The sequence below is a fragment of the Athene cunicularia genome (assembly GCF_003259725.1).
Source record: "Athene cunicularia isolate RWA chromosome 3 unlocalized genomic scaffold, athCun1 chr3_part1, whole genome shotgun sequence".
In the NCBI taxonomy this organism is placed as follows: domain Eukaryota; kingdom Metazoa; phylum Chordata; class Aves; order Strigiformes; family Strigidae; genus Athene; species Athene cunicularia.
Window position 1 is genome coordinate 7,448,899 of NW_020799097.1, and position 13,100 is coordinate 7,461,998.

At 43.2% G+C, this 13,100-nt stretch overlaps 1 protein-coding gene across 2 annotated transcripts in view; it reads right to left on the reverse strand.

The window, feature by feature from the left end:
* EVA1A (eva-1 homolog A, regulator of programmed cell death) overlaps positions 1-13,100 on the reverse strand; it is a 214,208-nt gene that overhangs the window by 104,440 nt on the left and 96,668 nt on the right. For both annotated transcript variants that reach the window (XM_026846348.1, XM_026846347.1), the window contains exon 5: positions 3,753-3,896. In XM_026846348.1, the coding sequence (XP_026702149.1) occupies positions 3,753-3,896 (144 nt within the window). The remainder of the gene's footprint in view (positions 1-3,752; positions 3,897-13,100) is intronic.

A 13,100-nucleotide genomic window follows, 5' to 3' on the forward strand; every position in this document is an offset into this window, starting at 1 on the left:
GGGAGGGGGGGAGAAGTGATAGAGCGACTTGGTGGATACCTGGCATTTAGCCAGAGTCAAACCATCACAGTACAAAACCACTAGCAAGCTACCCACAGATATTACAAATACCATGCTTTACACCAAAGAAAGACAGAGAGATAGGGAGACAGGGAGATGAGGGTGGGGCAGAAAGAAAGAAAGACTTCTATGAAGTCTTTATCGCACTGTTTTTCTCAGTTGCATTAATAATCTTTTATTTGCTGGTATCCTCTCAGACTTTCAGGGTCTTTTAAAGAAAAGGCAGAGCTAAGATTTTTATATCTCCCTCTAGTTACAGTTGGCACACTCAGAAAGCAGCCTCACCATGCGTTATGTGTTTTCCCAGAATTAACTGGCCTTTTCCTTTTAAAGAAATAATTAATGCAGTATTTATTAATGCAGTAATGGGACCCATATACTGGAAAACACCACCTTCCACACCGTCCCATTAGCTAAATCTGGCTTTGGGCCAAAATTGAGTATTTCGCCTCTTGCCAAGGTTCAGGTTTGGAATGTTTTTATGTTGGAAGACTGTTCATCTGTTCCTTTGGCTGGGCTAGTGAGACCCTAATGCACATGACAGACAGCTATCCTGCTGGGCTGCTGGTTGCTTGCTTGTTTCAATCATCTTGTACACACACGCTAACTTGTAGCATTTCTCTCTCAGCTAAGTGATGCCAACAGGCATTTAACACAAGATGCAAAGGGATAGGATATGGAGAACCACTGACACTGACACTGGCTGGAGTAATTACAACAAATTATTCAAAAAAAAAAAAAACAGCTGGGCAAAAAATTAGATGACACCTTTACTTAAAACCAGATTCATCAAAAAAATTGTGTATGTCTGGCAGGAATTCTCATGTCCAAAAAAACACGGAGGCTGGAGGTATGAACCTCCATGAGATTTGGCCATGGCTCAAAGAAAGAAAAGCTATTGCCTCATCCATTTACATTCTGGAGATCCAGGATACAGCTCAGGTCCTGCTGTCAAGGCACAGAAGAATAGTTGGCAATGTGCTGACCTGAGAGACACTTGCAGTTGTTCTCCTGCCAGGACTAGGAGACAGGACACCTCACTAGCTCTTCACTAGTCATTAGCCTACACAGCCAACACCAGCATTAATGCCTGTCACAAAGTCCATCTCAGCCAAAGGCCCATGATTTCTGCTAACACCACATGAGTTTTCAATTAATTTTACCTTTTGTTACCTCACAAATTACTCCCTCAACAGATTTTTTTTTTTTTCATGAATTGGTATCGGAAGAAGACATATTTTTCTTTCCAGCCCTCCCCATGCTTTAGCACCAAGAGCAGAGTTCAGCTGCCCTGTCCCCATATTACGGAAGTTTCTCACATGGGAAATGTCTGCATGAAGACCCTCCTACCCACGCTGCCCCATCCATTAGTATGCTTGCTCTCACCACCTCTTCTGAAGCAGCTCAGTGGGTCACTGGTCAAGGACACATCACAGTTTTTCTCACAGATAAGACCAATGACAGAGTCAAAAATACTGAACCATGGCAGGACATTCCTGCCACATCCTGGGAGTGACAGAGATCTGCTTGATCTCAGAGTGATGAAGTCACCTATTTGAAGCAGCAACAGGAAGGGCTGAAGTGATGCTCAGAGAAACCCATTTTGTCCACACATCACATTTCTCAAGCTATGCCAGGGTCACCCTATGTCTTTCAATGCTCTCCAGTGAAGAGCAGCAAAGCCACATCCTGAGCTCCAGGGATCAAGTGTTTCCAACTGCAAGAGGTGGGGACACAGATATGTACCTAGGTAGAGGTAGCAGGAAAGTGCACTCATGTTTGTCAGTCAAAGCCTATCCCCTGTCATTCCCACAGGTTTTGTGAAAGTCGGATAACACCATATGAGGAGCAATAATGCATGCAAAAAACCTGAAACAAAGAGATATCTAACAGGAGGTTTTCTACACTGTAGTTGTTCTCTAAACCATAGAAAAATAGCTTGGTTTTCTTGTCATTAAAAGAATGCCAGGATTTTCTTCTGTCCGGCACAAGCACGTGAGACTGGAGTTTGATTTCTTGTTTATTTGGCTTTCACATTTTGAAGGATTTTGCTGTTTGAGGGGAGAAATATGTGTCTGATGATCACAAAATCCAGCTCAGAGACATGTCTGAGGTCATGGTTTTGAAAAGGAGCCATGGCCACCTTCAAAGGATGAGGCAGATTTCACCCACTAAAAAGCAAAACATGCCATTTTATGCTCTCCAGCATGACTCATTTCCTAACGCAGTTAGGCTATGACTAGAAAAGTTAAAGTCAGACTAAGATATCATTAATGTCTTTTGTAGTGGACTTGGAGACCAGGACCACAATGCCAGAATAAGGCTGTAGAGGCCTTTGAAGGAGATACCCTCTTGGAAATATATCATGGGGCTCTGTTGTGTTTGTCCCTGGATTTCTGAGTTATGGAGCTCCTGTTTTGCTGCATTATCTTTGTTTCTGTCAAATCCCCATGAGCATAAGCTTCTCTCCAGTCTTTTTACAAGAAAAATGATATAAACCATCACCTTCCTGGCTAGAAAATTCACAGGGTTTTGCATGGGTACCCTTGCTACTTCTTGCTACATCATTTCAAACAAAAACCAAGAAACCAAGAGAAGAAAATAATTTTAAAAATCAACCTTTCTGCCACTCCTGCCAAATAAAACGACAGCCAGACAGGAGCCAAGAGCCTGATGCGCCTGCATCAATCTCTCTGCTCTTCAAGGTGCTGTACATCTGGCATGCTACAGCAACTACACAAAATCCTATAGTAATTGCATCTCAAATACTATCTGTCAGATTCAAGATGCTGCAGTTACATACAGAGATTGACCCACAGACCTGTTGTTGTCTGAGGACACAGCCAGCACCTTCTCTACTACATGTTCCACCATCTGCTCAGCAGATTCAAAATAGCACCAGAATTTCTTCTTCCAGGTGGATGTAGAAAGGAACAGAAAGAGAGGGACTGAGCTGATCCTAGCAACACCTATAAAAACAAAACCCTGAAGCGAATATTTTCAAATGTATCAGCTACAAATGACCAAAATATCATCACTGGAAGAAGACAGACGTGATGTTGTTTTCATACCACAGAGCTCAGACAGGAACAATTTTTTCACTGTTGCAAAACAAGATGACTAGTCAGGTAGGAGCACAGTGTCTGCTGCAGTGTCTTCAACTGGGGTTTTTTTCCAAATAAGAGTATTTTGTTAGGAAAATGTTGCAATGTTCACCTGAAGATTTTGGGAGTGATTTTCTATAATAATAACACTGTTGATGAGTATGGATTGGTGAGTGTCCTATTCTACTGTACAAAATGAAATACAGAACAAAGTAATAAGGAACCTACTGACAACCACAACTTTTCTGCCATCAAATGAAACAGCAGGATGCTAACATTCAGGATGTAAGCATCCACTGAGTGCATTGATTCCACCGCCAGATTTTCCTGCCTTGCAGTGTTGAGTGGGTTAACAGAATATCATTTCCATGTTTTCTGCTTTTTCTATCAAGCTGATGAGTAGAAAAAGAGACAGAATTAAATCACTCAGGTGATCCACAGAGCTTTCCCTTGCTAACCAAATAAGAATCATCATGAGCCAAAAATTCAACAACTTTTTTATGTACAAGTCTTGTCATTCTTCACACACCACTGTTTATCAAATACATACCCCAGTGAGAGTTAAAGCAAGAGAATTTCATGGCTCACCACAGGTGTAGATGACATTAAGATGCTTTCGGATGCCTGGGTAACAAGGATCTCCAAATTCATAGGTGCTGGCATATATGCTGCAGCTTCTTTTCCCATGGCAGCGCTTGATCATGAGTTGGAGAGCAGTAGCTGATTGACACTCTAAAAGAGAAAAAGGATACTCTTTGTGAATATTTATCTATTCATGTCAGAAATTGTCTAAAAAAAAATTACCAGATGCAGACTGTGAGAGGACATACGTATGAGCTTTCCATGAGTTTTAAAAGTTTTTGTGTTTACACAATGAAGGTGTATCTAATTCTCAAACACTTCTAATAAATTGTAAATTGATGAAAGGAAATCACCAGAAAGAACAGCAAAGAATCAGAAACGCCCATACATCTGTAGAAAGAAGGATCTAAATAAAAGATGGCTTCTTTACAAAGGGAAAAGGCTATCCATAATAAAAATAATTTCTATTTTTAGAACTCTAAGACAGGTATCAGTATCTTCATTTTAACAGATGGAGAAACAGAGTCATACAAAAGTAAAAAGACTAACACCAGTAATCCAGTGCAGAGCATGGAAAAAGACTCAGATCTTTGGAGTCTCACTCCAGTATATTTATCCAGAAACACTACAAGCCTCCCCATAAAATAAGACACTGTCATAGGAACAGAAAATACTGCAATTATAATATTCACATGGAATTCCTGTAGATTTATTTAGGTGTTTGATAATGCAGTTGATCACAGTAACATTCAAAGTTATAACCAAATTCCCACCTCATGGGTGTAAGAGAGATGGACAGTGTGATCTTGTTCAGGGAAGAGTAAACCACCAATTTAATTTGGGTGTGTTGATATTTTCCAGTTTTGCTTAGGTGGAGGTTTGACCCTGGCTGAATGCCAGGTGTCCACCAAAGCTGCTCTATCACTCCCCTCCTCAGCTTGACAGGGGAGAGAAAATATAACAAAAGGCTTGTGGGTCAAGATAAGGACAGGGAGGTCACTCAGCAACTACCATCATGGGCAAAACAGACTTGACTTGAGGAAATTAGCTTATTACCAATCAAATCAGAGTAGGATAATGAGAAATAAAAACTAAATCTTAAAACATTTTCCCCCCACCCCTCCCTTCTTCCCAGGCTTAACTTTGCTCCCAATTTCTCTAGATCCTCTCCATGAGCATGGCAGGGGGGCAGGGAATGGGGGTTGTGGTCAGTACATCACACACTCTCTACTGTTCCATCCACTCAGGGGAGGACTCCTCACACTCTTCTCCTGCTCCAGCATGGGGTCCCTCCCACAGGAGACAGTCCTCCACTAACTTCTCCAACGTGAGTTCTTCCCATGGGCTGCAGCTCTTCACAAACTGCTCCAACTTGGGTTCCCCATGGGTCACAAGTCCTGCCAGCAAACCTGCTCCAGCATGTGCTCGTCTCCATGGGTCCATAGGTCCTGCCAGGAGCCTGCTCCAGCATGAGCTTCCCACGGGGTCAGTCTCCTTTGGGCGTCCACCTGCTTCGGTATGGGGTCCTCCACGGGCTGCAGGTGGGTCTCTGCTCCACTGTTAACCTCTGTGGACGCAGGGCACAGCTGCCTCCCCATGGGCTGCACCACGGGCTGTGGGGGAATCTCTGCACCCATGGACATCTCTGCTCTGGCACCTGGAACACCTCCTCCCCCTCCTTCTTCACTGACCTTGGTGTCTACAGAATTGTTTCTCTCACATATTCCCACCCCTCTCTTCAGCTGCAGTTGCACAGGGTTTTTCTTCCCCTTCTTAAAAATTTTCTCACAGAGGTGCTACCACTGTCGCTGATGGGCTCGGCCTTGGCCAGCAACAGATCCATCTTGGAGCCGGCTGACATCAGCTCTATCATGAGACATGGAGGAAGCTTCTAGCAGCTTCTCACAGAAGCCACCCCTGTAGACCCCTGCTACCAAAACCTCACCATGCAAACCCAAACCAGCTTGTTTCATTTTGAGGGGAAGATATAGGGAGAGTTTGGGTAGGTTTTTTTAGTTTTTGTTATGTCCAAGAGAGTTGTCTCAAGTCACCATCTCTGGACCCCTCTGCAGACAAAGATGATGAGTGTCCCTCTCTGCTCTTAGAAGATGTTGTATTTCTAAGAAGTCTAATGAGGTCCAATAATTATAATGTTACCTTGTACCATCTCAGTAGAAATACTCTGTGAAGCATGTTTATTCCATGCATGTAGAAATGTTTGTCATCTCAGGAATTTAGAATATGGAAAGCTCCAAAAGTAAATATTTTCCTAAGTATTATTTTTTATGAGATGGTTTGTGCCTGCTTTCTCAGCAAAGGTGAAAACGATTTGTACAGACAAGTTCTTGAACTTTTAGATGCTAGACTGATAGTTTGCTTTCACTGTCCAGCCAGGGCCAAGCACAAGGGGAAGCTGACAAGAAGACATTTCTTCAACATTAAGCTGTCGTTAAAAGCAACAGGAAAGCTACAGAGAAAGGAATACAAACCCCTTTTGGTCACTAATCAGGAGGCAGGGAAAGGGAAAATGAACCCCAAAAGGCATTGAATGCTAAAACCAGCACAACAAAATCCATGGGAGGCACAGGAAAGACACAGAAAACTAAGCTTAGAGGGTGACATATTTTTTCTCAAATCAAAGGCAGCATTTCATTTCACATGCTGCAAATGTCAAAAAAAACCAAGGCCCCATGTGAGCATTTTCATACTGAACCACCCAAACTTCCTTAGGGGATTTTTGATCCGAATGTCAGAGGTTCCAGTGGAAACATCTGGCATGCAGCAATCCTGCTTTATTGTCTTTTTGACAAATGTCCAGTTAGAGAAACTCACCAAATCTAAGCACTGCACAGGATTTCATGGAGGGTGCCTATTCTTTTTATTTTCTATTGTTCTCACAAAACAGACAGCATCACATGGTTGTCTGTCTGCACAGGGACCTCACCCCTCAGCACAGGAGCACACTACCTCAACGGGAGGGTGAGGAATTATCCATTACTGGTCCTGTGAGAGGCATGACGATTCTTTTGCATATGTCTTCACCAGACCCTTTGGGTCACTTGTTTTGGAGGAATGAGTGGTAACAAACTCCAGACTCTGCCCTCCACTTTAACAAACTTGATTGACTCTTCAGGTGCCAGATCTGTAGATTCGGTACAATGAAAATGCTTCTAGGAGTTTTATCTGTCATATACTCTCACAGTAGCATCAACAGATTTTCTAGCCATCGCTAGTCAATGACCTCCTTCCTCCCACGCAGTTCTGAGTAGGCTGTGGCCTCCATCCATACTGACTTTAGCAGCACCATCCACTTTAGGAAACCAAACAGGCCTCAAATCTGGACACACCACTATCCCCCCCCTGTTTAAGTGCTACCCCATTCTTCAGAATGATTTTGCCAATTAGCATTACCCCAAACAGGTAATATAGTCTGAGCTATAACGGGGCTAGTCCCAATCATCAAGTTGCAGAAGACCTCCCTAGATATTTTGGATGGAAAGTAGAGGAGCAAGAGTATGTGGTAGATGGTTTAGTTGCATGGACATGGGGTCAGCCAGCCACAGGCCAGGCAGAAGGCTCCTTCTCACTGCATTCAGTACAGAGTAACTGATGTGTACATGGTAGGTGAGCACAATCCTGATGCTACCTTTATCAGGTAGTAGCTGCATTATTTTTTTCCCAGGAGAGGACAGCCTTGCCCATGATACCCACTGAAAACAATATATCATACTGTCTACAGGCAGTTGTGCGACCCTGCTCTAACCCCTTCACTAATGCAGATATAGCTTGAGTTATAAGAACCTCTTCCATGTAGCCCAAGATACCGAGCCTCTTCTATGTAGCTCCACCTGCCAGAGCAGGTCCTAACACTTCAATCCCTACTTGTACTTTAACAGTGCCCAGGTACAGCCTATACTGTTCAGCTATATGTTCACTGATAAATGAAAACTTACCCCGGAGCATTCCCTGGCCCTGAGTCCAACTGTGGTGGAATAACCCACAGCCATGGTATTAAGACACTCTCATCCTACAAAACAGAGTGGTGATACTCAGTCCCTGTCCTATAACCAACCTCAAACCATCTTCTGGACTGCCCAGGACCAAGGCAATGAACCATGCCACAGACCATGCTACAGTTTAACAGTACAGAAGGTCTATTTCCAGTATCTGTGCCCAGGCTCTGGCACTGCTGGTTTACCTACATACCTGTAGCCCTAGGTACCCAGCTTCTTCAGGCACAGACCAGGCCTCCATATTGACAAATATCACTAGTGATATCCTCAGCTCTCCAATTGCCAGGATGCTCCAGTTCAACCTGCACTAGCCAAAATGATCGGAAAAGCAGAAGACTCTCTATGTTTCAATTACAGATGGGGATGAAATCCCCTAGCATAGAAAGTAAGACACCGAGATTTTAAAAGCCTCTTTTACATGGACTTTTTGCAAACCTTAATATTGAAAATATACCCAGGAGAAGAGTCACCTGTTGGGACTGCAGTACATAAACCATACAATTATTTAGTTGGAAGCAATATCTGGAGCCTATCCAGTCCAAGCTTCTTCTCAAAGCATAGCCAGCTTTGATGTTACATCAGGTTTCTCAGGAATTTGTTCAGGCAGGTTTTGAAAATCTCCACAGATAAATATTCCCCAAACTCCTTGGGCACCAGTTCCAGGGCTAAACCACTCTCCAGGTGAAGAATTTTTTTCCTTCTATCTAATCAGATTTCCATTGCTTAAACTTGTGTTCATTGCTTTTGGTGTTTGTTTGGATTTTTTCCATGTGTTTCCAAGAACAGCCTTCTGTAAGATCCCACTCTGAGCTTTCTCTTCTTGAGACTGAAGAAACGTGGTCGCCCAGCTTTTCCCTGTATGCTGTGTGCTCCAGCTCCCTGGCCAGTTTAGTGGCCATTCACTGGACTTACTCCAGTTTTTCAACATATCTCTTTATCTGGGGAGCTCTGAACTGGATACTCCAGTTAAGTGGAGTACTGGAATGCCAAATAAAGTGAATAAACCCTCTCCTTGATGTGCTTGTAATAGTCTTACTAATAAAGTCCAGTATCCACTTAGCCACCGTTACCACAAGATCACATCGCTGACTCATGATCAACTTCCTTTACCCCGAGACCCATTGGTCCTTTTCCTGCAGAGCTGCTTTCTAGACAGCTGATCCCCAGCCTGTGCTGTTGTGGACGGTTATTCAGGAGCAGAACTTGGCACTTGACTTTGTTGAACTTCACAAGGTTTCATAAGGTTCCTCTAGCTCACTAAGGTTCCTCGAGGTCCCTACCCCCTGCTGTAAAAACTGTCCTGTCCAGTTTGGTACCACCTACAAACTCCATCCCATTATCCACATCATTACTGAAGACACTAAGCAATATTGATCTCTGACTACTTTTAAGTGGCTGCCAGTTTGACTTCAGCATAGCATAGAATCATAGAATCACAGAACACCAGGTTGGAAGGAACATCAAGGGTCATATGGTTCAACCTTTCTTGGCAAAAGCATGATCTAGACATTAGCACCCTGTCCAAATGAATATTAGATGTGTCCAATGTTAGAGAAGCCACCACTTTCCTGGGGAGATTATTCCAGTGGCTGATTGTTCTCATTGGGAAAGATTTTCCTCTTCTGTCCATTTGGAATCTCCCCAGGAGTAACTTATGCCCATTACCACTCATCTTTTCCATGTGACTCCTTGTAAAAAGGGAGTCTCCATCTGCTTTGCGGCCACCCTTTAAATACAGGTACATGGTGATAAGGTGTCCCCTAAGCTTTCTTTTTTCAAAGGTGAATAAACCCAATTCTCTCAACCTTTCCTCATAGGGCAGGTTTCCCAGTCCTTTGATCATCTTTGGGGTCCTCCTCTGGACCCTCTCCAGCCTGTCAATGCAACCCACCATGCTGTTGGCTGTTCCAAAGGTAAGTCAGTCCTTAGGGGGCTGGGTTGAAGTGAAAACTCCCGTATATTAGTACCTCTTAAGGAGGTGGTTCCAGATCAGAAGTCTTCACCTCCAGCTGCCCATTCCCAGAGCTCAGAGAGGCAAGAAAACAGGCTCTCATCTCCATAAATCCTGCAGTTAGCGTCTCAAAAAGATACAGGAAAGAGAAGCCCAGCAATGAGGTAGAGGAGATTTGGGCTATGGTCCTCTCCAGATGGCCAAATTCCCATTTTCTAAGTCTTCAGAAGTGGGAGACTAGATGTGGCACTCTTATTTCACCAGATGGCATGATCATTCAGGGCAACATCTCCATTTTTTTGCTGCTTGTTTGCTTGCTAAATGCAAACTGTGGATGTTATATGAAACACCATCCTGACATCAGTGACAAACAAGTGATCCCATGTGTCAGGGATACGGAAAGGACACTCACAAATGCCAACACCATATCACTAAGTCTGATGTAAGTACTGCTAAGCAGAGACAGGCCCCTGCCAAGAACCTTTTAAACCCCACAAAGCTCCAATCCCACAGCAGAGCAATAAAAATTGCTTTAAGACCTCACAGATGATAGAGAGCCCACTTACACAAGTTGGGCCAGAGTTACCCTCAGCTTCCATTAGTGCTGGATTGCTACAGTACACTGCCAAAGAGCAAATACGAATCCTGGCTACGCTGAAACTTCCACATGTGAAAGTGTTTAAAGATATCAGCTGTGCTTTTGGAATATGGTATTTTAAACTAAAGTTTGGGTTTAGGGGAGAGTGGGATCAGCTTGCTTTATCCTCTTTGCTCCTGGCCCTACTTTCTAGAAGTTGCACGTCCCTCCAGCCTTGCTCCTGGTACAAGGTGAATTCCCTTTCGCAGGATCACTCCACAAATGCGGACTGCTGGCCAGTTTCATTTTACAACTCTTTGTCTAAACCCTCAGTAGGTAATTCATCTTACCAGTTTAGTATGATAAAACTCCCTGAGCTACTATCTTTATCAGTCCAACCTCTGACAGGGTAAAAACCCAAATCAGATGGCAACAAAGCCATGCTAGAGGATTTTACCAGCTGCAGCTTGCAGACAGCATTGGCTTTAAAACTGGAATCAGTCTCAGTGATGTAATGTCCATATCATCAAGCTCACCACAATGAATGGGTTTTAGTCAGTTTAAGGCTGCTTCCCAGCATGACTATTTCTTTATTACCCCTTCCTGGTGAAAAAAAAAATAAATTGGAGCCAATGCCTATTAATCACATCCGTTACTTTGGTTACTCACTGTTACTTGTTTTTCTCCAATAAGGGTGACACATCCAAATCTGAAATTCAAGCCATACGTTACTGCTTTTGATTGCAAAACCTATCTGGGTTTGAAAGAATGTTTCCAAACAGTTTAATTTTTGCATTACAGTAATTCTCAGATGCTCTGGTAGCGACTGGAGCCTCTTCCAAGGCAACAGTCATCACAGATGGATCCACAAATAGATTTAGACACCTAGTTTTGAGATGGATGACTAATCCCACAGTGAAGTCAGGCATATGCCAAATGCTTGAGAACATCTGCGTATCTGTTAACCTCATGATCAGACTCACCTGCCACATCCATGTTGAGCCTGCAAATGCAGGTTCCTGCACAGATGAGGCAGGCTGTCCAGAGCAAGCAGGACCATGTACACCTGAATGTGTGAACGTGTTAACTTACTGTAAGGCTGTCAGGTAGTGGTTTCCCCCAGGTTGTCCATGGATCTGGAAAGGCAGCAGGGCATGGAGCACACCCCAGCACCAACATGTGTGCATTCAAAAAAAAGAAAAATAGAGTCTAGGAAGAAAACTTCACCCACTTGGGTGAGGATGCACTCTCTGAGTCTGTGAATTTAGCAAAAGAAATCGGAGCACTCATTCTACTTTTACAACCAGCGAAGTATAAGACCTTGAAGTATTGAAAGGACTAAATGATTGACTGTAATTGAAGTCTTCAGAAAGAGAACCACTGCCTAAAATGCTATTTCCAGCAGTGCATGTGAGGTAAGCGGTTTGGAACTGGAACAGGACTGGTGGTACCTGATCAAGAGACAAATTCTGTGGCACACTTTGGCTTAGTGTAAAGGAACCAGGAGCAGATATACATCTTGAATTAAAACAGTCAGCAAAACCCTAGCTTTCCTTGCTATCTTTTAGAAGCAGGTGAAAGGAACAACCTAAGATAAATATTCCCTTGAGGGAAGTAATTTACAAACATTTGACAGCTTTAGGAAGAAACTCCTCCCAAGCAGAGGACAAGATTTTTCTCTGAAGCATGAGTTCTTGCTAAAGAATAAAACAGGAAAAGTTACTTGCTGAGAGCTATGAAGCAGAGAGGACAGAATGAAAGATGGAAGATGCAGGAGTCAATTAACTAAGAGGAGAGAAATTTAGTTCCTGCTGACATGCCTGAATCAGCGCTGTGGTTATCTACTCATGTGCCAGAAGAGAAAGCAAACTTTGATGGAATGGCAAAAAGGATGTAAGCAGGAAGAAAGTAACTGCAACCTTGCAGGTGAGGCAGCTGCCTAAATTCCTTCACATTTTACCTAGGAGTGGCTTGAAACTGCTTCAGTCTGCAAGAGAATATCATAAACAGGAGGTAAGGAAGTTCTCCTTCTGCTCGTGGACAGTTTCTCATTTATTTTAAAGATGCTCCATTAGCTGTGGTTGATACAAAAAAAAAAAAAGTTCAGCTCCTTCATAAAGTGACAGCTGCTGGAAATGTCTAAGCCTGTGCTTCAGCTGCAAATTAGACAAAATTACCCATCCTACCAGCCTGTGAAGGATGTCTTCATAGAGTACTGATGAGCCAGTCTGCACCACATGCAGTATATCAAATCCCAGGCATTTTCAGCTTAGCACATGCCCATTAAATTTGATGTTCTCTTTAAAAGCCAGTGCAGAAGACAGTTAATAAAGATGGGCTTTGTCCACTTTCTCTCTACAGTAAGCAGCCTGGGAAGGTAATTGCTTTATCAGTAATTCTGTCACACAGTTTCAGATGGGGGCAACAGAAATACACTGGATTTCTCTTCCTTGCCATGGCATACACGACTCTACAGAGGATACAAGAAGTGAGTTGGGTTTAGAATCACAGGAAGAGTGGAAGACAAGAGGGAGAAAACCAAACTGCAGACACTTAGCCCTTAAGACCAACCGATGTGAAGACCTACCAATGAAAACAAAAGAAAGACTATCCTTAAACAAGAAAAAGATGCAGAAGCAGATATGTAAAGAGATGTGTAAAGCAGGAGCAGAGACCCAAAACAATTAAAAGGTTGCTGGTGTGGAAGCCAGAATAGAACGGGCTTCAGAAAACCTGCACAGTCAATCTGTTCCAACCACAAGAAAACCTTCTTCGAGCAGGGAAATAAAGGAATTAATTCATTAGAAGAGATT